This window comes from Amphiprion ocellaris, chromosome 1, assembly GCF_022539595.1.
Source record: "Amphiprion ocellaris isolate individual 3 ecotype Okinawa chromosome 1, ASM2253959v1, whole genome shotgun sequence".
In the NCBI taxonomy this organism is placed as follows: Eukaryota; Metazoa; Chordata; class Actinopteri; family Pomacentridae; genus Amphiprion; species Amphiprion ocellaris.
In genome coordinates, this window is record NC_072766.1 from 32,052,304 (window position 1) to 32,079,506 (window position 27,203).

At 38.9% G+C, this 27,203-nt stretch overlaps 2 protein-coding genes across 4 annotated transcripts in view; one reads left to right on the top strand and one right to left on the bottom strand.

The window, feature by feature from the left end:
- Window positions 1-27,203, bottom strand: part of cep89 (centrosomal protein 89) — a 61,760-nt gene that overhangs the window by 7,134 nt on the left and 27,423 nt on the right. For both annotated transcript variants that reach the window (XM_023262375.3, XM_023262376.3), the window contains exon 17: window positions 981-1,129. In XM_023262375.3, the coding sequence (XP_023118143.2) occupies window positions 981-1,129 (149 nt within the window). The remainder of the gene's footprint in view (window positions 1-980; window positions 1,130-27,203) is intronic.
- zgc:165481 (uncharacterized protein LOC100073327 homolog) lies at window positions 1,032-26,078 on the top strand. Of its 2 annotated transcripts, none has more exons than XM_035944507.2 (2): window positions 1,032-1,270; window positions 23,095-26,078. In XM_035944507.2, exons 1-2 carry the CDS (start codon window positions 1,207-1,209, stop codon window positions 23,838-23,840), a joined length of 810 nt encoding a protein of 269 aa, XP_035800400.2. In that variant the 5' UTR covers window positions 1,032-1,206; the 3' UTR covers window positions 23,841-26,078. The 2 variants fall into 2 exon arrangements, with proteins under 2 accessions (XP_035800400.2, XP_054868535.1); XM_055012560.1 differs by lacking the exon at window positions 1,032-1,270 and adding an exon at window positions 7,636-7,654.

Sequence of the window (27,203 nt, forward strand, 5' to 3'; positions counted from 1 at the left end):
CAGCCTCTTGGGTTGGTGATGGCAGTGTTATGTTATTCATATCTGTAATAAAGTCGACCAGTGTTGGAGATGCAAGCAATTCATAAAGCATTACATTAAGACGCATTTTTCCTCTTAATGTAAAGAGGAAAAATGTTTAAGATAAATATTTTTTGTTTTCATATTGATAGCAGCCACAAGTAGATCAGTTATTAATGACCACTTATGGTTTCAAAATCATCTATATCCATTCATCTCGAAACAAAACAGAAACATTTCAGTCTATAAAACCAAAATAGTAAGGTAAAAGATGTTAAAACGCTTCATAGAGCTGAAGAACTGCAGTTGATAATCACCAGTGGGCCTCGACAACGCTTTTCACACATAAAAATAAAAATGGTAAACATAAAAATATAACTTAGGGCAGCTGTAAACGTTACTAAGGACCAAATGAAGTATGCATTGTGATTTTTAAGCTGAAAAATAACTCTGTTGATACTCTCTTTTGTACAAAATATGTAACCTCAACGCTCCTAAATGACCTCAAAGAAAATCTTACACATTTCTGTATTGCAATTTGTTACTATTTATACCCAAACATTTGGTCGCTGATAAATCAGAATCAGTTTTATTGTCATTATACAATGTATAATGAAACGACAAGGTAAAACTGGACTAAAATCAGATGTGCAGTCTGATGTATTTTTTTGAGGATCTAGTTTAAAACTGATGTGCTCGTCTAGACATCTCTATTTCTAGTCAGTAATCGTTTTGTTGATGTTCTGCCTTCATGCACACACACTGCTGCCTCTCGCTGTCCCTGGCGCCCCATTTTTTAAGTACACACACCATGTCCTCTGTCTTTCTCCTCCTCCTCTCATTCACACATTCTCTCTTTATCCTCCTTCCTTTTCTTGCAAGCCTGCCTCCTACCGTTTCTCCTCCTCTCTCTCCTCCCTCTGCCTCCCTCTCCCTCCCTCTCTCTCTCTCTCCCCTCCTACCGTTTGGACTGCAGCAGTTTCTCCTCAGTCTCCTGTCTTTCTCTCAGCAGCCTCTGCAGGTGAAGGATCTCCCTCTGGTAAGAAGCTGTCCTCCCCTCCGCTGCCTCCTCCAACGCTGCCAGTCTGGTTGACGCCTGCCTCCGATACACCTGCACACACACACACACACACGCGCACACGCACAGGAATGAGATGTGGAGTGTTGCTATGAAAGAGGAGGATTTACATGAAGGACAGTGCAGCAGAGACAAGTGGAGTGGAGGAGGGGGAGTCACACACACTGGGGCAAGGTGAGAAGCAGCAACACACACACACACACACACACACAAACCTGCAGATCATCAGTAGATAACAGTTTCCTTGTATACTCATATTTAAGTCACTGTTTACAGATGTGCTGGTGGTGCACCATACACACTCATACAAGTGGGAAATATGGAATAGTTTACCTCTGCTAATGCAGAATAGCTCATGACAAAAAAGCAAAAGGAGGGCCAGTAAAGCAAAGAAATATTCCAGGAAATAAACCTTGTGAGAGAGCAAGAGAGGCTGAAAAAATACAAATGCAGAAAAAGACACATAGAGGGTAGATATTGTTTGTGTTGCTGCTCTTGGCTCTGCAGTTAGAAATGAGAAAAACAAGGTCTGAATAAGGACATAGTGCGTGTGCTCCTATCAGCCTGTTTATTTGTGTGTGTGTTCACAGGAGTTTATCACCCTGTCTGCTTGCTAAAGGGTAAAAAAACCACATTGCTTTGACTCTTTCTCTTTACATAACATATTCCTGAATGGATGGCTTGCTGAGATTTGGTTGTGTGACATTGTACTTATAGGAGCAGTTAGGCAAAGGGCCTGGTACTTCATTACAGAATTTGTTACTGTCTTATCTACCCATCAGGCTGTAGTTCTAAGCTCTACTCCTTTCATAAGATCTAGCAATTATGATAGAAGATCAGAGGACTGCTGAGTTGTAATTATCCAGACATTATAACCATCTATTCTTGCCTATTGTAAACTGAAAGCAACACACTATTTAAGATAAGGCTGCTCTATATAAAACCTTTGACTGTAGAAAATCATCAACAATTGCCACATGCTTTTTCCTAGGGCAACCAATCACAATCAGATAAACAGAGGGCTTCATTTCACATTCTCCCAACAAAAACACATGAAGTAGGTCCATGTGGGACAACTGCTCAGTGTAATTAAGGAGTGATGCTGAAATACTACAGCATCATGTTTCTGAAAAAATCCTATGAAAGCTAGCTGTGACGTAGCTTTGGAATGACAGGACGAATTTCATCACATCCTCAATGACTTTAAAGGAATAATATGTCACACTTTCTATAATTCAGGCAGTAGTTATCTGATCTCAACATATTCATGTGTTTGAGACTGAGTTTTGTCAGGTCTAAAAGATGCATTTATTACACGTTACAGCTAAAGACAGACTTGAGAGCTCAGAGCATGACAATTTTTGATCGGAATAAAATAAAGTTTTAATGGATAAGGGAGTTTAAAATGTTTTTCATTTTTTATTTGTATTTTTAGGAGGGTGTGCAGTGATATTGAAGAAACCAAAAATGAAAAATAACCCAAAGGATTTAATTTAATAGGAATAAAAAAATCATGAATTAACTATAAAATAAATACAAATAATAGTTAAATATATGTATTTGTATGTACTGCTTCTGTGTGACAAAACAAACAAGTAAATTTAAGGAAGTTAAAGCTACATCAAGAGAGAAAAAGTTATTATGGTGTTAGTAATTACATATAACCTAAGTGGCCTGATGCAAGGGTAATAAGGACAGCCAGGATCAGTTTACTGATGACTGGAAACTGACAGAGGACATGCCTGGCACATTTTCAATCTGTGCAACGTGGGTGCAGTATAACTGTTGCATGGCTATTCTATTTCCATGTTGCTATATCTGCCACAAGGCTAGAAGTTGTTGCAAAGATGGGATAGCACCTCTTTCACAATAAATTAATCCTATTTTCACTATTTTAGTGCAAACATTTAAGATATGGGTCCAGAAATAAATAAAGCCATCTACGACAACTTTTGCAGTTTTCTACCATTCAACACGCATACATTAATTTACATATATTTTCACTCTTTTTGTTAAAGCCAGTCAGACATAATTACAGACCACAAATATGAACAGAACCATCACACAACTGCATGATGTTAATGTGCACACCATCAATAGACACATAGTAAAATTGAAAATACCAGCTATTAAATAATGTTGTTCAAATACTGATATCAGCCACAAATGTTATGAACTGCATTGACATCGTTAGAGCAGAATGAATAAAATGTACACGACCAGTCCAAAGTTCGTACACACCTTCTCATTTAATGTTTTTCTTTGTTTTCAGGACTATTTATATTGTAGATTCTCACTAAAGGCATCAAAACTATGAGTGAACACATATGGAATTATGTAGTAAACAAAAAAGTGTGAAATAAGTCAAAACATGTTTTTTTATTTTAGATTCCTCAAAGTAGCCACCCTTAGCGTTGATTAATGCTTTCCGCACTCTTGGCATTCTCTCTATGAGCTTCATGAGGCAGTCACCTGAAATGGTTTTCACTTTACAGGTGTGTCTTGTCAAGGTTCATTTGTGGAATTTCTTGCGTTTTTAATGGGGTTGGGACCATCAGTTGTGTTGAGCAAAAGTCAGGTTGGTACACAGTTCACATTCCTAATTGACAACTGTTAGAATCTATATTACAGCAAGAACCAATCAGCTAAGTACAGAGAAATGACAGCCCATCATTACTTCAAGAACTGAAGGTCAGTCAGTCTGGAAAACTGCAAAAACTTTGAATGCATCCCCAAGTGCAGTCGCAAAAACCATCAAGTGCTACGACAAAACTGGCACATATAAGAACTGCCCTAGGAAAGGAAGAGAGTCTCCTCTGCTGCTGAAGATAAGTTCATCTGAGTCACCAGCCTCAGAAATTGTAAGTTAACAGCACCTCACATTAGAGCACAGCTAAATGCCACACAGAGTTCTAGAAGCAGACACATCTCTACATCAACTGTTCAGAGGAGACTGCTTGAATCAGGCCTTTATGGTCAAATAGCTGCTAAGAAAGCACTACTAATGAAAAGCAACAAGCAGAAGGGATTTGTTTGGGTCAAGAAACACAAGGAATGGACATTAGATCAGTGGAAATCTGTGCTTTGGTCCGATGAGTCTAAATTGGAGATCTTTGGTTCAACCCGCCGTGTCTTTGTGCGACGCAGAAAAGGTGAACGGATGGTCTCTACATACATGGTTCCCACTGTGAAGCATGGAGGAGGAGGTGTGGGGGTGTGGGAATGCTTTGCTGGTGACACTGCTGGGGATTTATTCAAAACTGAAGACACACTGAACCAGCATGGTTACCACAGCATCCTGCAGTGACATGCCATCCCATCCAGTTTGCATTTAGTTAGACCATCGTTTATTTTTCAACAGGACAATGACCCCAAACACACCTACAGGCTGTGTAAGGGCTATCTGACCAAGAATGAGGGAGATGGAGTGCTGTGTCAGATGACCTGGCCTCCACAGTCATCTGACCTAAACCCAATCCAGATGGTCTGGGTTGAGAAGGACCGTAGAGTGAAGGCAAAAGAGCCAACAAGTGCTCAGCATCTCTGGGAACTCCTTCAAGACTGCTGGAAAACCATTTCAGGTGACTACCTCATGAAGGTCATGCAGAGAATGCCAAGAGTGTGCAAAGAAGCAATCAAAGAAAAGGGTGGCTATTTTGAAGAATCTAAAATGTGAAACATGTTTTGACTTATTTCACACTTTTTTGTTTACTTCATAATTCCATATGTGTTTAATCATAGTTTTGATGCCTTCAGTGAGAATCTACAATGTAAATAGTCATGAAAATAAAGCAAAACTATTAAATGAGAAGGTGTGTCTAAACTTTGAACTGGTAGTGGTCGTACAAGCTCTCACTCTTACCCTTGGCATATCATTTTACGTCATTATTATTGCATACTAATCTCACCCTTTAAATTGTGAGTAACACATTGAGTTGTTGCTTTTATTGGTTAACAAGCCAAATATGTTATAGGACACAGACAGAACATAGACTCTTTTCCCCTTAATTATTAGCTCTGTATGATGCCATTTATTCTGTAACAGTGATTGCTGTTCATTGCATGGTACCACTCGATGTTTATGACACATTTTGATTCTGTTCAATATTAGCATTTCCCGGGCAGTATCTCTTGTTTAATTGACACTTGCATGTTCAAAATTTTTAGCCCCTTTTTCTTTTCTTTAGAAAGCAAGCATTAGTAGTTTGAGACAATGAATATATTTAGTGCATCAACAGTTCTAAACTTGTAAACATTTCACAGGCTGTGTTTTTCACTCTACCAATGAAGCCATGAGGCTTACTGAATGCAAGATATGCAAGACATGCTGCTCTGTCTCTAGAAAGATTGTGTGTGTGCAAGAGAACACAAATTGAGAAACAGTGTTTCAGTGTGACAGATGATATGCAAACTGTGAGTTAAGCAGTTAGTCATAGCATTGCAAATAATGTATCTGACTGATTAAGTACTTGACCTGTTACCTCACAAACAAAGAGGGTGCATAACTGTGAGCATAGGCATGTGTGTGTGATTGTAGTATGTGTATGAGTGGGCAAGCAAAAGAAAGAGAAAATGATAGTGTAACACTGCAGTTGGATGCACAGCTAGGGATCACAATGAATATAGCTAAAACAAAGTAAATCACTGTTAGCACACACATGTAGCATCACTTTGTTCAGCACAAGGGTTTTACACAGGCTTTACCAGTAATATGACTGTATTCATGTCCACTTCACCCTGCAGATGTAACTGTTCTCTGCAGAACAACATGTAGTTATTAGGTGGTAGCATATGTCATTAGTCACCACCCTGCACCTGTTTGACGTACTTAGAGACCTGCAACAATGACAGGACATTTTGACTTGCGAGTCATGGAAATTGAAAAGCAATTCCTAAAAATCTGTGCTGTCCTTACAAGAGAGCTCTGACTCTTATTTCTGCATGTTTGAGAAAGTCATATGGAACGCAACTGAGCCAAACCCAATACTGATCGATGAACAAACCTTCCTAAATGCACCGATAAAGGTCTATATGACGACCTCAGGAGATTTTTTTTTTTTTTACCTTGTTTGCATGTCCATATGGCTGAACTCGTACCTAATTGGTCTGTGTGGTTCTTGAGCTGATAAAGTAATGCCCTAAACACTGGAAAACCTGCGCCAGTCAAATAGAAGCGACCCATCAAATTTAAAATACCCGAAATGCGTTGCAGGAGACGTTTCAGGGATTTTGAGTCATTCTGCGCTGCAGATGCGTTAATTGCATTAAAAAGCCAATCTGATTAATCACGGCACGAGATTAATCTGCATTAACGCGTTAATTTTGACAGCCCTAATTTATTTGTAATGTATTCATGCATTTGCTTTGGTTTGATAAAGAAATTAAATACCCATTCTCTGTGCAGTCCAGACAGCATACAAAGTGCACACTCACTAGAAGAAAAGTCAAAGGCACAGGGTAGCATACCAGAGAAAATGTGTTGCACATTATAGAAACATTCATGATGCACTCAACAAAAGTTTGAGTGCTAAGGAGCAGCAGGGCACTGATCTTGTCTCAGCAGGATGATTCTAAGGCCCTGCTGACAAGCAGAATCTAAATATTCATCTGAAACTTATGCGAATCTAGCCTTCTCATATACTGTGTACTCAGTTAAGAGTCTCAGCCTTAAGTATGACTGTTCTCTCTGCCCAGCCCACACGCTAATTCCCAGATGTGATCTGTAATGAATGGAACTGGTGTTGTATGTTGTAGAACTATAATCACAGAATCAAAATGTCTCTGATCCCCCAGGGAGGGAGGAGGGCACCAGCCTCAGCCCAGCTGAAGCGGTGACATTTAGCCCTCACAACAAACTGAGTTCAGCAACACAAAACCAATATATTCCCTCTCCCAGCTGTAGCCTAGAGGCTGCTGACCTTCTCCACACAATAACAAAAAATATAAAAAATTTAAACAGTTTCTAAGGAGGACTGTAGTTGTGCTAAGATATTTGTTTGACATTATCTTTTTAACACTTCATTGCTTTTTCACATACATTTCTCTAAGTGCAATTCATTTTAGGCAGTATGAACATTTTTCCTTGACATTAAAAAAAGAAATGATACCTTTCCCAAAGATAACAAAACAATGTATTTATGGAAAACATAACAGAGGAGATGCTCCAGCACTGTAAAGAAGGACATGATCAGCACGTCTTCACCCTACACTGAATTACAAACAGACTTAATATAAATATGAATTAGATCAGATGATATTGTAACCTGGTGTGTGTTCTATGTCTGACTGTCCCATTATGATCAACCTAGCACCATACAGACGATGTGTTGAAAACATTTCAAGTCAAGACTACATCCATGTTGAGTCAAGACTGCATCCCTGTCAGTATAGCTGGAAGCTGCTGATCAGCATGACCAATGGGCAGACAGACATCTCCCACAGGAGATGGTTGCAGAGGAGTCGAAGGAACAGCACAGTGATTCTGAAGTACATTGTCCAACACTCCAGTACACCCCTGCAGGTCCTGTGTCCGTGAGTCAGGGCTGTTTGGTGGCACAAGTAGGTCCCACACAATGTCAGGCAAGTGGTCTTAGACTGATGTAGCAATAACTTGCTTCCCTGATCTATGTGTTGCAGAGACAAGCAGCACACAGGTTTACTTGAACTTGCTTATAGGTTTTGCACCATTAATTTTCTAGAATGGCCAGTTCTTTTGTCTGTCCATATGCAAAGCCAGCTGAAGTTTATCTGTTGAGTCTTACCACCTGCTCAATGCCAACCATGTATCAGCACTGCCATATGTCCTTCCTTCTGCTGAAATACGACTTGTGCTGCTGCCAGCAACAGCTACAGTCTGACCATGTGGTAAATCTGTGGCTGGAGTTAAAAAGCTGCTGTGTATACACCCTCTTCTCCTTTCATCTGCCAACCTGCCGTTATTTTAATTAACACCTTACAACCTCACTAACAACATCACGCCCTTTCATCCAATCCATTCATTCACAAAATCAAATGCTGTTTAAATTCCCTGCAGTAATAATTGCATTCTAGCAGCTATAGAGCATCATTAAATGTTTAAACAAATTAACCTTTTCTACTCAACTAGGCCATCACGTGTCATTAGCAAAGAAAAACCCAGGAGAGGTAACAAAGCAGTTCTATAGGGCAAGCAGAATTCAACTAGATGAGACCATATTCTGTCTACTCCAATGTATCTAATAGGAAACAAGGTGATGGGAGTATAGTGAGGAAAAAGTGCAGCATACAGTGCAGCCTGTTGTAGGCATACAGTGAAGCCAAGTGTTGTGACTGAAATAAAAAGTAAATTACTGCATATTCTCCTAAAAGGGAGCTGTGGTTGCAATTTTTAAACTGCCAAAGGCTAATAGAGAAAATCTGTGGTTGTAGTTGCTTGTTTCAAGTGGTTAACCACAGAACATTAGAAAAATAAAATCATACTGCCATCTCCTATTGGATCTCATCAGGGAGAGGGCTGGAGAGTGCTGAAAAAAGAATTTACTGTTGGTCAGCTAACGTTTCTGGGCTTAGTAAAGGTTAAAGGTTATGACATTACTCCTTCTTCGCCACTGTTGTGTAGCATGAAACTGTCAAGGTTAAGGTCTGATTTGCCTCTTCTCACTTAACTCTGCTGTCATGCACTATGGCCAAACATCTCTGATCTTTGTAGTGCAGAGTTCTTTCAGTATATAGAGTCCACAGGTGTATAGAGGTTTGTTTGAGGTTGGCTTAAAATTGCAAAAATAAAACTGTGGGGTTAGTGTGAATAAATAGAGAAGATCCGTAAGGTTCAGAGAAGGAGGGTTTAAGATCATATCTGCCTGTAGCACAAAAACACTCAACATCACACTCACCTTCTTTGGAAAAGAGCTGGGAAGACAACATGTCCCACAAGTCATTGATTAACCAAGCTCCCCTGCTCAGGTGTGTCACAAACATCTGCTCAATTTAGAGTCAATGTCACAAATGATTCTGGTGACAAGTAAGTTAACTGGCACATGTGTGTGTGGGGGTTTCACCTTGGTCCTATTGTAAAATATCGTCTTGGATGGTAAAGCAATGCAAATAGCTGGAATGGACCAGACTCTATGTCAAGTAGAAAATTCATGGTGTACCAATGATTTACAAGTGCTTGGCTAGTTAGATACAAGTGTGAACAAAAGTTTACACAAACTTTAAAGACTATGTATATCATGGAAGTTGTCACGAAAAACTCAAAACAAAATCATGCATTTTGGTTCATTCACAGATTTATTATAGGTCTCCTGGAAGTATGACCAAATCTGCTGGATCAAAAATATACATGCAGCAACTTGAAATATCAGTATTTGGTGATGTAGACAGCTGTGTTAATCAGATTTTCTTAGTGGCATGGTCTCTTTATTTCTCATGAGGGATTATAATTGACTGCAGCTGGTGACTCCTCTGAACCTATTTCAATAGGGCCCATTTGATACACTTATTGGACTCAGCAACAAACACTACAATGGGAGAAAAAAGTATCAATGTCTTGTCCTGGTGCACTCCTGCAGCACACAGATAACATATATTGCTGTGTCTGAAATTTTTACTATCACTACATATAACAGTTTGTAGCCTCAGAGCAAATTGGATTCCTGTTGCCTTGCTCAAAAGAGAATTAGGCTAATCAGATTTTTATATCGCTTTTCATGGCAGTGGTTTAACTGCGTTCAGCAGATAAGCTCAGAAAACAGGAGAAATACATTGCCTTCATTTTGTTAGAAACACTTCAAAACCAAGCATATTGTCACAGCTGTGTTCCCATGCTGTGAATATGCCTTTACCAGCTACATCTGACAACAGTGAGCCCCATTAAAATATAATACTTTAATCAGGGGTGATGGCTGTGAGCTGCTGAACCTGGATAAACAGCAGAGCAGTGGTGCAACATATGTCATTTGTCTCTGCATTGCAAAGATTTCAGTAAAAGTAACATTTATCTGCTTTAACTCAAACAAGATGTGCTCCCTGTTAGTCACCATTGATTGAAGTAAACAAAGAAACTCAGCAGTGTGGCGTAGAAACCCTACCACTAGCTAGCATCTTGGTGATGTAATTGCAGAATGACACAGACACACCAGCACATAAGTATAAATGCTCACAACAGTGTTGACCACTTGTGTATGCTGCGGAGTCGGGTCTGTGTAGATTCAATGCAGGGCTATACATCAAGCTTTAAGCTGACAGGCAATTGGTTGCAGGAATTCGACATGGATGTGCAGTGGCAGCATGACTATGACTACTAACATGACAACGTTTAGCGTGGAAAGCATGAAAGCACCATCAACAACCACAGTGAAAGCGGTTTCAGCTCAGTCTTCTGAAATGGGGAGAAACTGGTCCCCTCAGTAAACCAGCATAAAGACAGGTGAGCCCAGGCAGACACCAAAACTTCAGAAAGATTCAAACCCAAGGCCTCCTTGTCATGAATAAATAGTGCAAATCAACCATCCCATGCCATTCAAAGGCCTATTGGTGGTTCTACTGGACTTCTGGAATCATGGCATGATCAGATAAAGCATAAGAATGACAAACTCTGTGCTGACTTCTTAAAATCGATTTATGTTTCAACAATGCCGTCACAGAGTAGGTTCTGCAGCAATGATGGAGGTACTGACTTACACAGGCACAATTATAGTTTTTCCATTATAAAGATTGCATATCAATATGAATTAAATAGAGGACTGTAATCTACATATTGCAATATACAGCAGTAAAGCCAATCACAGTTACAGCTGCTCTAAATCACATCAGAGGACATAAAGTGATTTAAATATAAATACTTCAGGCAAAAAATATTTTGTGATCAACAGATTATATTCAATAGAGGACTTAAATGCATTCTTCTGCCTGATTCTAGAGCACCCTGAGAGAAGCTTAAACCCACCTTTATTTGACAATGTCTGACAAAAGGGACAAGCTAACTGCTGAGATTATATGTTTAAATGCACCCTTATGCAGCTTCCTTACATCATTTGACTGATGGCAACCCTTACTTAAAACTACAGTTTTATTCAATTAATTTCATATTATGCATACAGCCAATTACCTTGTCTTTGTTCAGTTGCTGCTTACACATCCTATTAGCACAAGCTTATTTGAAGATTATAGGATCTCTGTTATCGTGCCAGCAGATTCCACCCTGGTCTGTATTTTCTCCATGCCTTAGACTTTCCTTAATACTTGCACTTGAGGCTGGGAGTTTCGACAACTGAGCCACATATCTGGACATTAATTATTCGCTGCCTATAATAAAACACAGTTTAACAAATGTGACTCTAACAAAATATTATTTGGGTTAGATGCATCATTTTAGATCTCCAAAGCTGTCTCTGTCAGAGATGAATATTGGGGAAAATTGTCTGAATATTAGGTAAAATGACAGTAGCTCAAAAGTGTGCAAAATGTAGAGGAGGGAGGACACAATGGATTTTTTAACATTATTTAAAATAATGTAGCAACCCAGCTGATGAAGCACGGCTACCCACTGTTCTATCAAACAAGACTGAGTACATCTTTGCACTAATAATAAATACCACATGACTATTTAGCTGAGAAACATGACGTTAAAAAGGTTCTGTAGTGGTGTTACTGTGTTCCAAGTTTTACCAGCCTGAAGCATTGCTTCATACAAGCACCTAACTATTGTTTTAATACACACTTGAACCTTTGTCAAACTATCATTTATGCTAATAGATCTAATTGCTCAGTACAATTTTGTCAACTTCTTGATAAATGGCAACAATTCGAGTTGTGCTGTTTGAGTGTTTCATATCATTTAGAGCACATCTCATGTTTGCTACCATATCATACCGATGTGGAAAATGAATTACTACTGAGTAGTCATGGGACTGCTGGAGTGATCCCATTGCAAGATGGGATCACTTCCATCTTGCAATGGGATCACTTCCATCTTGCAATGGGATCTTGTTTGCTTGTAATGTAGTACAATTATTAATACAGATTTATTCAGATGTAAAAGCACACCTTCAAATACCATTATACTCTACATGTTAAGTGCTGGCAAATATCGTCAGCAAAGGCAAAGTTCAAATGAGTGCACATAGGCAACGTAAATGATGCTTCTATGTATCAAATCATTACAAAACAGAGGACGTTTACCAAAAAAGTGATCTGTTATTACACTTAATTGTAGCAAACAAAAATGAAAGCTCTGCCAATAGCAGCATAAACATAATCCTCTGGATCAATGACATAATTTAGAAAAGCATCACCAAGCAGATATTCTGACAGCAAAGGTCAAAGCTGAAAGAAGGGAACTGCGTGTGTGACACGGGCACACGCACACACACGCACACACACACACACAGTACATGTGACCAGTGATAAGTTTAGGAATAGCTGGGTACTTCAGTGTTTTTGTTTTTTTTGTGTGTGACGCATTACATGTGCTATAAATCTGGCAGAAAAATTGTGAGAGGTAGACTCCAATGCACTGGCTCGATTTAATTTTATGTTTTAGTTTCAGTTTACCACAGCTTAATCATGCAGTTCTGCAATATAGTGGAAACCTTTGGCACATTAACCAAATGAAATAACCTTGACAGTGAAATTGGAGAAAGTCAAACTGTAAATAAAAACACACCAAGCAGTACCAACCAGCTAAAAGCAAAAGTCAGTTGTACTATTTCAAAGACAGCACAGATCTACCATTTCTCCATAATACATTCTATAAATGCAAGTGAACACAGCTTTTGATCTAATTCATGTTGCCAGGGTCTGTGCAGAGTATTGACAGATGTAAGTTTGGCTGTAAAGGTGCAGATCCAATAAAGTGTCTAGAGCTCAGTATTGCACGGATTTTTATATAAGGCAGATTGGACTTGGCTTTTATCTTGCAGATTAAAGTCTTTTCCATTAAATGATATGACCTGTTGATCACAGCACTTTTTGCTTTTAAAAATATGGACTTGTTACTGGTAGACATTCATAGAAAACTAATTTTATGTGACACATTGCTAATGGTCCCTGTGGTAAAACTGCCCACTGGTCTGACCTTGTATGAGAGCTCAGGATCATCTAATAAACAGCATGACTGGAGCTGATGGGGATGCAAAGGCAGAGGTACATGTGGTTGTGACCCACAAAACCTCCAACCTAAACAACAGCATATGTAAATTTGAACGTCCATTAGAACAATGTGTTTTCTGATCCAATACGTCTAATAAGTTGGTTTTGCGATGTGACAACACTTTGGTTACAGTTTTGTTTAGGAACAAAACTCAATTGTTTAAGTTGCAGGAAAAATCATTGGAAGGATACTTAGTTAAGGGTAGGCAAACACTATGATTTGGATTAAAATGACAGAGGTTAGAAGAGCAGTGTCATGGTTACAATAATAACCATGTAGTTAAGGTTATGGAGTGATCATGGTCATGAAAACAACATTGAGGACACGAGAAACAAACTCTTTTAAAATCCGGTGTTTTAGTGACCAAACCACCCCACTTCCTCCCGAAACAAACACCATGACACCATCACATGGCTCCTTCTTTGCTCATCATGACAAGTAAATGAAAGAGCCTGTATGTGTGCGTGTTTGTTCCTTCTTTCCTTGACATCGTTCATCTGATGGTCTTCATACTTGGCAGCTGTATTGTTGTGAACCCAGGAAAGTGCAGTGACCGTCAACTACTTTGGTTAAGTGGTTTTCAAGAAACATGAAAGAGAAATATCAAAAGATAGTCAATGACTATGCTAGGGATGAGAGAGTCATTATTGTCATTGTCGAGTTTACACTGCAGTTGCACTGGGTGCAATATATGTATTTTTCACTTTGAGCAATGTCTGATGAAAAATCCTGAACCTTTTCTACTGTATTTTAATTATATGGGATGCACATTTATTTTATTATGTGATGTAATATTTTTTTGTTACTGTCATGCCAGACTGAATTGGAATCAAACTGTGGCTTTATTAGTACAGTCTAGCTGTATGAAAATCATGATGTGTGACAGCCAAATCAAATGTATATAGGACAAAAATGCACATTTCTGATTAAATCTGACTTGGAATTCAGATAAATTCAGCTTGCTGTTTGTGTGCCTAAAGAACAAACATTCCTGAGATGTTTACTAAATCTGGACCTCTGTATCTTTGCATGAAGTCACACTGTCTGTTTAAAAAGTAGTTTCCCTAATCATTTTACCACTCAGCTCATCCAAATTTCTCAGTTTCAACATTTTATCCATTGCCCTGAAAATTCTATTATAAGAGTAGCCCTATGTATGCTGCTGTAAATTGTAATTGGATCCCTAAAGTAATATGGTAGAAGCAGGAAAACTATTTCATCCATTCAAGGACTGTGATGCCTACAAATGTCAAATGTCACTCACAAATGTCAACCTCTCCTGTGATAAGCCTCATTTGCCATTTTCAAATCAATGGTAGACCTTTCAAATTCAACATATTTACCTTACAGAACAATTAATCAGTAAGTTGACCTGTCAGTATGTCTGCCAGTTAGTTAGACTATCAGTAAGTACACCAGTCAATCAATCAGTTAGCCAGAGCATACTAGGAAGCAGTTCTCCATTTCATTACTTATGTGAAATACTGACAAGTAGACAAGAGAGACTGATTTGATATTTAGTTACACTATTATTTAATAATCATTGCAAATAGTAAGAAGTTATCGCTGCATTTCCTCTTTTGTCCCCTTATCTATTTACTGCAGGAACTTGCAGGCCATATTAGGGTGGCCTAAACCATTTATGCATGCTTCGACTGCAAAGATTGCCCCTGTAGAAACTCTTTCAGGGCTGTTCTCATGGGAGGAAAAAGTAGTTACTCCAGGCTTGGTACTTCTAAATGGCCTTGAAAAACTGCTGTGTAGGTTTTGATGCTGATTGGTTAATCTCAGAGAAGACAAATGTTGATTGGATCACAAGAAGTTTCTTGTGCTCCAGACAACAAGCACCATTTTGCTACCCTCTCAATGTCCTCATTGAGCAGCACTCTTCTCCTCTCAAAGACCATCACCATCTTCGATGTAAAATTCACCATATAGGCTAACACAGCAAACTGCCATTGCTCCGTTTCTGACTTGCTCGTTGAACTGGAGTTAGGTCTAGCAACTATTTATTGCTGTTTTGGCACATTCTGCGTTTAATTCACAGTCAAAGCTGTTGAATTCTACACTGCAATGGAAACAAAACAGGTAAAATGGCCGATTATAGAGCCATTCCTATAACTCTGAACTCTTAGGTCCTGCAGTGGAAAGTCACATTATGTTGTAATTTAATTCTAAGAAGGACTTCAATATAGCATACAGCAGAGAGAAAAGCAGGTTGCAAAATCAAAAACACGAAAAGCACTCAGAGAGCGCAGTACTCCACCAAGACGGTTCATTCCCCCACATGGCATTGTAAGAAATGCAGCAAATTTTTGTAGAAATGCAGAATTTTTTTTAGTAGTTACTGATGATCAGAAATTACGGCAGCATAGAATGTGGCTATTTAATCTAGATGTACCCACAAACACAATGACCTTGCGCTGAGCACAGGAGTGTGTTCTGCATGTGCACGTTATGTATGGATACCGAATCACGTGGCCTAAATATGTAGCAGGTGGTGGGAATTGAGTCGCGTTCACTTGTTGTCATAGTTACAGTGATGCCGTGCTGGTATCTCGCAATGATATGGAAATCCTTAACAAATCCATAGATCCAGACTATGAGCCACATCACTACCAAAATCTAGTGAGGTGGTCCTTGTGTCATTTCTGACCTTCCCTGACTATTTCATCCAAATCCATTATTCCGTTTTTGAGTAATGCTGCGCACAGACAGACAAACATATGCCGATCATCACATAACTCTGCCGCATGCCTTGGTGGAGTAATAAGCTTTAAAATCAAGTTGGCTGGGAGGGTTTTGGTTCAAGAAAGTATGTTACCTAAAACCTAAAGAAAGCACAAGGAAAAACACTGAAGACAAATACAGGCAAGTAACCTGGGCTGAGATCCCAAACAAACAGTTAAAAGAGGGACAAACACCACTGCAAACACACAGAGAACTAATTGGGGATTTACACGTAGGTGAAACCAATGTGAGCATGGCAGACAATCAGAAAGGCAGGAGAGACACAGTCAGGGAATTAGCAAAAACACTGGAGATACACAAGGTGAGTAACTTTAAAATAAAACGGAGTAAGACGGAACAGACACAACAGTCAAGGAAGCACAGTAGAAGCAAGGAAAAGGTAAACACTAAGAAACACATGGGAGGTGCACTTTAAAGACAAAAACAGGAAACAAAACTTCAACAAAAAACAATGACAATGTAACCTTGATTAACTACGCAAATCCTTTTGTACCTTTCTATCCTCCCTCTGTCCACAGTTGTACCAGCTAGTTAACTACCTCAGCAGCTACATTAACAACAGTATCCAGGACATGAAGCAGAGCTGTTTCGTGGGAGACAGTTCACAGCTATTTGGGATGTTTTACAGTACCACTGGATATTGAGGAATGTCTATGAGCTCCTTCAACACAGAATTTAAAGCAGACAGAACCCACTCTAAATAAATGTTTGCATTTACGGTGACGCTGAGAGCTGCAGCTATGTACTGCAACTTAAAATAAAGCCCCACAGCAAATAGACAGACAAAACAGAAGCACATTTTCTCTACAAAAGCAAATACCGAAACAGAATGTAAAGTTTTGTTGTTTGTTCACTTTGTTGACTGCAGATATTGGTTGTAAACCCTGCTATACTTGTGTATTTTGTAATGTTTCCTGTGTTTGTAACATGTTTCAGAAAGAAAACTGAGTAAGCAGTCTGCTTTTTCTCTCTATCTGGTCAAAGGACAGCATGACAAACCTTAGAGGATTGTTTTGTATGAGTGAGCCAAACCTAGGCTCACTGACTAACTAAGCTCATCACCTAGGTGTAGGGGTATGTACTAATGCCGATGTCTCCTTATATCAGCTGAAAACACTTGCAAGATTGAGAAATGGAGAATCTGGCAGCAGATAAAGAACTAAAAACATCTCTCAAATGCTCGATCATATTAGGATCTGGGTCAGTGTCTTTGCCATGTTCCTCAAAATGTCTTGTTACACCTCAGTAATACACACTTTGTTTGGTAAAAAAAAAAGCTCAATGTTTGTTTTTAATGTTAACTCTAAAGGGTGGCCTTTCAAACAACCGTAACCCCAAGTTCATGCTGCATATTGCATAACGTGGAGCTTCAGTTTTTATTGCACAATCTGAGTGCTGTGCTCTTTTTGTACATTTATTTGTCTAGGACTTTAAGGAAAAACTGTGTGGTTCTGCTCCTGGGATTGATGTAGCAAGAGCTTCTTTTTTCTGACATCTTTCCCACATGTTTCAGAAGGCTTTTTAACGCAATAGACTGGTGCTTGAAATATTAAACAGTCAGCAAGTCACAGAGAGGCCTACTGGGCAATTGCCAATGCAACATCCACCTATTCAATCTATATTTCATGGTCATGAATGAATGAATGACTGGCTTTTCTTTATATAGCATTTTGATGATGGGAGGGGGACTTGTTAATGGCCAAGTATAGAAGTAAAGCAAGAGGTAACAAGGGGTAGACAGTAATTGCAACTACGATTTTTGGAATTTTTTGTGAAGGTTTGCCACGTTCAGGAAGTACATGACAGAATGCATGACAGATGGTGACATCTGCCACCATCTTGAAAGACATTAATAATCAAAGGACTGATGATTTAGTATATGCAGGATGTCTGTGTCAACACTTTCTCGTGGCTGTTGAATGTATCCTCACAGTACAAATAGGTTCAAACAAGCCTGAAATGTTTTAAAAGTGCATGGCAATGATGTCACTGAGTAGCTGTCTCCTACACTGGAGATGAACACTTCAGGTCCTGAACTCTCTTCACTTACCCAAAAGCAAATATGTGGAAATTTCAACTTGTTAGTTCGGACCAGAATCAGTTTGGTTGAACCTTACACAACACTATAACCAATTTAGACATTACTTCAGGCATGGATGGAGGCAAATTGATAATCTCAGCACTCTGTCCAGAATAAACCACTGTCAGACCTGATGAACCAAGGCAAGCACCCAAGGTTGACTGCCTCAAATAACTAGCGTTGATTATATATTCATGTATCTATCAAATTCTAAGATAATAATGCCTGTATTACAATGCATCATATGAGTCAAACATGTTAGATATTACAGGAAATAATGCTGTAAAGAAAAAAGCTACGATATGAATGAATAGATGATATAGTAGTATTATTATCTACAAGTTTTAAAAGACTTAATCTATTCACATTTTTATGTGTTGGTTGTGTCAGGCTGCTTATATGTTTCAGGCCATCCCTAGGCGAAGAGTTCCTACCCTACGAAGACATTACATTCCTGCCTTTGGAAAGTGTATATATAAAGCACACTCTAAGAAGACACTGTGTTAGTAAACATGTCGGCATCCATTAAGGGCTATTGCTGGCACACATGGAATACTGGGGCACTATTCCTCCTTGGCTGTAAAAAGGTCAGTTAAAAACCACTGAACCACTGCCTGATCTGATTGGCTATTTCCAGGTGCTACCACCACTTGCTCTGAAGTGCTCCTCCAGGGCAAATCCCTATTCTCATAGACCAGAGGTGATGATTGCTCAAGAGTAGACTCAAGCAGTTTTCTAGGAGAAAAAATGTCATTGTGCTATTGCAGGTAGAATATACCCATCGTGATGTCTAACCTCAACATGACATGCAAGGTGCATGGCATAGACTTAGACAGACTTTATTAATCCCCAGACGGAAATTTTGTAAAGGCTGCGGCACCAATCCCAGAACCCCATGAAGCCCAAAGAGTTCAAAGAGGTTAAAGCACACCGATTGCAACATCTTCATGTACTATTAGACATTCCGTCATAAACAGGAGTCGAGTCACTGTTGCTAGTAATGCATCTGTTAACTCAGCCACAGACACAGTATCTGGTCATTAGCCCCATGCTGTCAATTGCTCCTGGCACAGCTGACAGTGCAATCCACCTAAGCCATGAGCTTTTTCACAGACAAGGTTCTGGAGCACACACACAGCTGCCTACTAACATAATGCCATGACAAGAACAACTGGCAATTATTCACTTAAAAGTGCAAAAGTGTATGTCTTTTACCTGTATGAAATAATGATACATATTTCATCCTTTCGTGTAAGCTATATTTCAGGAAAGAGAGAATAAAAAAATAAATATGTTCCTAATCTGTACATGCAAGTGGAACTGCAATAACAACTGTATGCATGACAGTGAGAGTTTCTTATGTCATTCAATTTTACTAGACCGGGAATATAGCAGAGGGCTGATAAACAAATATAACTACATATAACTACATGATAAAACAATAAGAGGTTCCAAAATCTGTATTGACTCATTGACATACAAGACTGTCTTCACTATTCTTGTTTGACAAGATAATTCTTTTTCTCCTGTAAGATAGAGGGAGTGAAAATATGAAGACACTTATGGAAAAATCCTTAGTGATAGTGCATTACACAGCTAATGTTGCTAACTTTACTGCTTTGATCGCATGTCCACAGGTCCCAGCTCAATAGGCATTGAAAAGCTAAGAGACATTCAGAAGCGGTTTGAAACCTATCAGTAAGGACTGAGTGGGTTACTGTGTTAATTGTTCCCTGATGTGCTTCCATGCCACCTAAACTCAGTGCTGTGTATATCAGCTTGCTTCTCTCCTGCTCTCTATGCTCACACTGTGGAAGCTAAGTCTCAAATCATGGGCCAGAGTCTTGATTGTGTTCAAATGTCTAAAAAGCTTCTTTAAAGATCTTCAAAAAACACCAGAAGTCAGCATTCAAGGGCAGCAGGATTTACTGTCGACAAAAAATCCAGGAGCAGTTCTTAGAAAGTGATTTGTAACCCCAAGAAAAAACAGAGATGCTAAGCTGTGCATCGTCTTTTGTGTTGTGAGAGTTGGTTATTTTTCCACAAATTAAATCCCCAGACCTTGAATGGAGGTCTCACATTGTTACTTTTAGTTTTTCTTTATAGGGCATATTTTTAGAGAGACAGTTTTGACACCATTATACTTTTCTAAATCTATTGGTCAGATCTTGACAACAGGTTATCATATTTCACCATTAGGTCATACCCTACAGAGGACATGCACATTAGGTTATCATTGGGTCATGTTTTACAGAGAATATACCCAGACATGTTCAGACTTTGCCTCAACCTCCCTGCACATTTTACCCCTATTATTTTGTAACAGATTTCATGTATATTATACCTTTATGTATTTTTAAGTTTCTTATACACTTCTTTTAAAAGTTATATTGCCTTAAGGTTACACCATTATGTTTTGAGTACTCCATATATCATTTTCTAAAAACCCTGTGATCTGTCTTTACGCCAAAAATATGTTTTACCTTATGATCTTTCAGCTGTGTGTGTGTGTGTGTGTGTGTGTGTGTGTGTGTGTGTGTGTGTGTGTGTGTGTGTGTCCTCCACGGACACATAATCAAAACATCAATGATTAATAGAACCTCCATTATTATGTAGTTTATATACACATCATAAGTCTATTCTTCAGTTTAATAGCATTTGTCATAATTATATCATCTTTCACTTTTAGCATATCGCACCCAAAAAATATGACACGACAACATATATACTGCATTTTAATCCAGTCGAATTCCCAGTAAACAATGTTAGAGAACAAACTGTGTATGAAATAGTAATTGAAATACAGACTACATGTTAACTGGGATTCACTTAAGAGCTATTATCTGACAAAACCACCATATTTCCATGGAAAATGATCACTTAGAGAGGAACTTACACGCACAGAATTGAATAGCTCCCAAGATGCAAATAAAGTACTTTAAAAAAAAAATGAACAGGTTGTCTTGGTCTCATACTAATTTTCATCTATGCTAGCTGCTTTGATGTTAACTGTGCAGAGAGAGTCTTCAGAAAGAGAGTGTGTACAGCAGCAGCTCAACTGTATTTAGACCTCCAGATGGTGAAGCAGTCCGTTCAGAAGAGGGCTAAACCACCTCTGCAGTATTTTGAGCTGAACACTGAAAGGGACATAGTGGGGACATGCAAGACTTTCATTCAGAGGCACAAAATGGGACCTTTCAAAAAAGGTAATTAAATATAAAGTACGATGGCATAGTATGAAGGAACAATCTTTTATCAACACCAAGTTGATTACCATTGGGATACATCTGTGGCACAGCACACCAAAGCACTAACACAACCAGCATCGCCGCTGGGCCATGCTTAATGTTAATGCAACGGTAGCAGAGTACTTCTCATCCAGGTCCCAGGTCAATATGTTTCATGTTTATATGGAATATAAACTGGTGTTCTGAGAATTACACATCTGCTGTCAAATAATTCAGTGCCTTTTGTGTGATCACACATACGTCACAACACTTAGGGACATTCTAGAAAACACAAGAGTGTTATTTTTGCTTATATAAAGAATAAAATGACTTTCAAGCCAAGCCTCTGGAGATTAGTTCTCAGAGACCCCATTATGGTTAAAATGTATTTTGGAATGCATGTAACAAAAATGTGGTGCTGAAAAGTGATCTGTAGTAGTTATTATTTTACAACTGAATGTTTGTGGAATGACATATGCATTGTGCTTCATATAATATCTTTTTCAGTTGCATTGTTACACGTTGAATTTTTCAAAGCAATGCTAGTTCAGTTGCTTTCAAGCATTTTTGTCTCCCCATATATTCTGGCAAACCAAAGCTCAAGTTGTTGTCTTGACAAAACAATAGTTTACATACACTTGTACAGATCATGCAGTCTTGAGTTTCCAGTGACCTCTACAACTCTTAGTTTTCTACCCTGGAATTACTGAAAAACCCTCGGCTGCACACGTTTATTTCTTCTGTAAAACTGACTATCATATTTTAATTTGTTATGACTGACTAGCTTTTGGAACAGGCCTCAAGTGGACATTTGAGGAACTGCAGTTTTCGGCACTTGCGCGCTGGCTTAACTTTTTGCTTGATAACAGTCTTTTCACCAGATAATAGTTTATGCTTGTCTTTACATGTGATGGGTGAGTAAGTGGTTGATGTAAAGCATACAATGTATTTGACAATGACTTACTGTATATTCAGATTATAGCTGGGATAGAATTTGTAATACTCTGAAAAATAATAACACTTTCTTTGATTAATTGTAAAAATCTTAAAAATCTAAAAAAAACTGATTGCAATATAGCTGCTGGCCATGGGTGTCCTACTAAGTCATTTTTAAAGTATGAATGAGTTAGAGTCACTTAACAGATGCCAACCGTCGCCTACCTGTTTATTGTGTTCTTTTTTTGTTTTTACAGTTTTGTAATAATGATTTTAATTTTTCAGCACTTGACCTCTTGAATAATTCAGGAGGCACAGATCAATGCCAACAAACATAATCATTTTGTCATTTAACAAATTACATTGCTCTATAGTTCTGTCTCCTAACAGGTCAATCAAAAAGCTAAACAGGGCTGTTATACAATTCGAGGGAAATTGAATAAATAAAAGAAAAAGCAAAAGTAACAATGTGAGACCTTCAGTTCAAGGTCTGGGGATTTAATTTGAGAACTGCAACAACAGAGTGTTCAATACGAAAACATTGAGTCAACAAAAAGTGTTAAAGGAGCAGCTCACCCAACCAATTCGCTCTAAAGATCAATCGCACTACTGGCCTCTGCTTTGCCACAAAGGGCACTGGGATGACACCCTGATCCAACTCCCAAACCATAAATCATTCATGACCAGCAGGTGCACAGGCAAAGCCGCCAGATAAGAAAGCAGTGTGACATTTTCCTGCTGGGCATACTGTAGATACACAAGAGACTGTAGTCTGAAACGTCCTCATTTTTATTACATCTGAGTTAAGTCACATGTGAAAATTATCTATATATCTAACTCTTTTTTCCCAATCTCTATATATTCGTCTCCCCAGAACATGACTTGAAGATGAGCTGTCCTCAGACTGAGTTAGAAGAGAAGGACTGTCCTCCTCCAGAGGAATTAGAGTGCAAAATCTGTTACCAGCGCTACAATGTCCACAACCGGAAACCTAAGATCCTGGACTGCCTACACCGGGTCTGCGCCCGCTGCCTCATTAAGATCCTGGACATTGCAGACAGTGCAGGGTGCATCTCCTGCCCCTTTTGCCGACACCAAAGTGAGATTACAGAGTTTGAGGTTTCAGCCCTGCCTGACGATGTTAACATCATGTCCCGCTTGGCAATGCGGGATAAATCCTGGAGCTCCGACCAGAACAGAGAGGTGGTCCTGACTCCAAAGAGTTTCTCCTCCTCCAGCCCATCTCATGACTCCTCCAACTGCCTGGTCATCACTATAATGGAGGTGCAGAGGGACTCACAGCACTCCCCGAGCCAAAATGGCAGCTCTGATGCATATGCTGAGCCGAGCCTGGACTCGGTATCGATAGGCTCCAATGGGCTGGCAGATCAAGACGCCCTGTCCAAGTTCTGTAATCATGTCCCGCGCATTCTGGTCTGGCTGCTGGGTTTCTTATACTTTGGCTCACTGCCTCTAGGAATCTACTTGTTGGTGGTTCAGAGAGTGACTCTGGGCATTGTATGTGTTAGCTTAGTGCCATCAAGCCTGACAGTGTGCCTGGTCTATGGATTCTGCCAGTGCCTGTGTCAGGGTATGTGTGACTGCTCCTCAAGAGGCTGACAGGATGGTAGCTGAAAATTAGTGGTCCTGGGACAGGGAAGAAGTCAGCTGCAGAAATAGGTGATAAAATGCCCAAAGGTGAAGATGATATCTTCCTGCATAGGTTTAACAAGCCTAGCAGTCAGTTATCTTCATACAAATAAGTGGCCAGTGAGGAAAAATAAGAAGACCACCTTCTGTGGTATGCTGTTCTTTTCTTAGGCCCACTGCTGCAACTCAGATACCAGCTGGGCCAAGAGGAACAGAACCACTGATGAGCTGTGTCAGTGGGAGGAGAGCCCAAACCTACATGTCTGTGATGTATTTCTGTGACCTTTCTTTGTTCTGTGTTGTGTGTATGACCTAGTCAAACATAACATTTGAAAGCAGACTTTTAATCTTTGACTTACATAATAATAGCACAGATAAGAGTCCTGGGCCCTCATTTATCAACACTGTCTACCAGCAAATATCATTGATCCTTTTCAGTCAAAGGTAGGATTTAATCATTTGGAACTTGAGGATGGTGTGTAGAGCACTTTCTGGTCAAAAAGAGTGCCACAAATGAAACACTGTAAATCAAAAGGGAATGGTATTTAGATAACTGAGATTGTAAGGAAAAATACCAAGTATTGTAGTAGTCTATGTCAGGATACAAATGTATCTAGGAAGAATTGCATTTCTGCATGTTTAGATAACCACCAGCTGTCAGTAACCAAAAGGGAGGAAAATTAATGCTGTCTGCAATTTAGGTAAATAGTTAAAAGCAAAGGCACCTCTTAGACTGACATCTATGGCTTCAGAGGTATTCGTCTGTTGAGAAGCCTGTTGATGTAACTAGTCTGATGTCATATTTTCACATAATGGCTGAAACACTGCTCTCAAGGCTTGTGTGATTGGCAGGCCAGATTGCTTCAATTGCAAGCGACTCGACAACTTCTGTGTATCATTGAACAGAGTAATGGATACTTCAGAAAACAACTGTCTATTTGACTAGATTTTTCAGATGTAAAATTCCAAACAATCCATACGTTTAACATTTGGAAAAAACATATTTTCAGATGATGCCACATTTAAATACAGAAAAGCAATTGAGAAATGTGAACTGACTGTAATACTTTAGCTGGTAGAGTAGTAGCTTTGAGCAGAGGTGTGATGAGGATGCTATAGTCATTTACTGAATGCGCATTTCTACTTTTTTCACTTTCTCCCTTGCCGCCTCAAATACAGATACAAGACATTTAGGCTGTTGGGGTGAAATGATGTGGTGCCAGTGAGGCATAAAGCAGAATCATATCTCAGGTTTTTTGCTCTTTCAGTAACACACATTCCATTCAGTTTCTCATTTGGTTTGAATATAGCAACACTGCTCTGTTTGATTTAATGGTCCACATAAAAAGCTTATTCTGCTCAAAGATATAACTTCTTGGTACAGAAGACTTTCATAGAAGCAAAATTCCACATATGTAAACTATTGTGTTTTAACAATTGTTTAATTTTTTTATGTAATTTAAGATGCTTTGCACAGTAATATCACAGAAAACTGGTATATATGAGAAAGACTACTGAAGATTTAAGTCTGTATTTGTGTTTCCAAAATGTAGTTTTCCATATAGCTGTATGCACATTTTGTTGTGTCACAAATTAGTCTTTTGAGACATTGAAAATTGCTGCAATTTACCCAGAAATGGCTGACAATTCCAGCAGTACATAAAATAAAGGTCTAGACTATGACTTGCAGTTCATGGGCATGGTGGTTTAGAAATTTGTGGTTTTATCAGTTCATATTACTAAGTTTGTTTGGACAAATTATGCACATTTGACAAATACCACCTTCCTCACACTTACAAGCATTGTCTATTTTATTCATAGGAGTCCATTTAAAGCCTTTTCTGCACAATGTTGATAACTGAGGGACCTGGAATAATATTTTTTTCCATATATTCAACAATAATATTCAGGTAATAATATTTTTCATCAAGCTGAATATGTAACATTGTTGAAAAAAATCAATATGTGATAAACCATTTCTGTACAATGTAAGTCCTATTAATTCTTTCCTGTTTGGGTTCAGTATATTCTTTTCTTATGTTTTCTTCAACTTCTTTCAGTCACCATTTCTTTACAAGTCTCTGTACCAATTCCTTTTGTTTTCCTGTTTTTCTCTTGATGATACACTGACTGTTGTGCTCAGCTTAGTACTACACTACTGACTACAGATGCTCCTAGACAATGAAATAAATGGAAAATAATTTTCTATGCAATGCTTATGTGCTCATTTTTGCACCTGCCGATTTGTTGGGATTATTAAATGTCAACAAGTGACACCATCAAAATTACTGTCTTGCATAATTGGTCTCACCATGCTCAGAGAGGCAGGGTGCTGTTGTCATACCTGAAACCTGCAAAACCACAAAGGTGAGAGCTTATTTTAAATTTCACAAAGAGATAACAGCTGTGTCATTACTAGAATTAACCCTTTCAATAGTCAATTAATATGATTTCTGTTAACTCTTATCCCAACTTTTAACAAGATTTTTTTTCCAAACCGGCACTAGTGTGCTGAGACATAGGACTGACTACACCAGACTGCTGTCAGATTGTCAGGTGTGAAGAAGATAGCGATCTGCTGAAGAGAAACACAACAAAAGAACCCTTTATTTTACCATTAAAGATGGTAACTCAGGACGACAGATTTCTAATCTGACAAAGATCAATCAGCGCCTCCACCTTTTTCAAGTTCTATGATGGCTGAACATACAGAGTAATGAGACTGATTTTACAGTAGAACCAGCTGGAGACAGACATGAGAAGTTAAAGAAAAAAGAAACAAAGACATGAGTGGCGACAGGCTCCAGCAGCAGGTCAGACCGGAGAAAGAGATTTCATTTTCTGCCTGAGTTGGTCAGAAATGTTAGATACTGTGCTTGTCAGTGGAGCGTTTGTCCTGCTGGTTGTACCATCTGTCAACTACAGGACCTGCCTTTCATCTTTCTGAGCTGAGTGGCAGGTTCTATTAAAAAAACTCTTCTCCCCTACATCTGAAGAAAAATTATTAATTTGCTCTAAAGATGAACTTGAGCAGGAGAGAGCACAGTCCAGGTTACTCAGGGTAATCCACTCACTGCACTCTCAGTAGATTTCATAACAACTTTTCCTTTCTTTGATACTAATTAGTATGGTTACTAATTTGTACAGCTCGCTTTATGGTTTCCAGCTTTCAAACACGATTAACCAAACTGATCTAGAGCTAAGTTGAAGAATCGTTCAGTTCTTCACTAGCAAGCACAGAAGACAACAAGGTTAAGGGTCAAAGGTCACAACACCCTGACAGGCAGAAGGAATAAATATTCACATGATCCAGGATGATCACACCTTTATGTG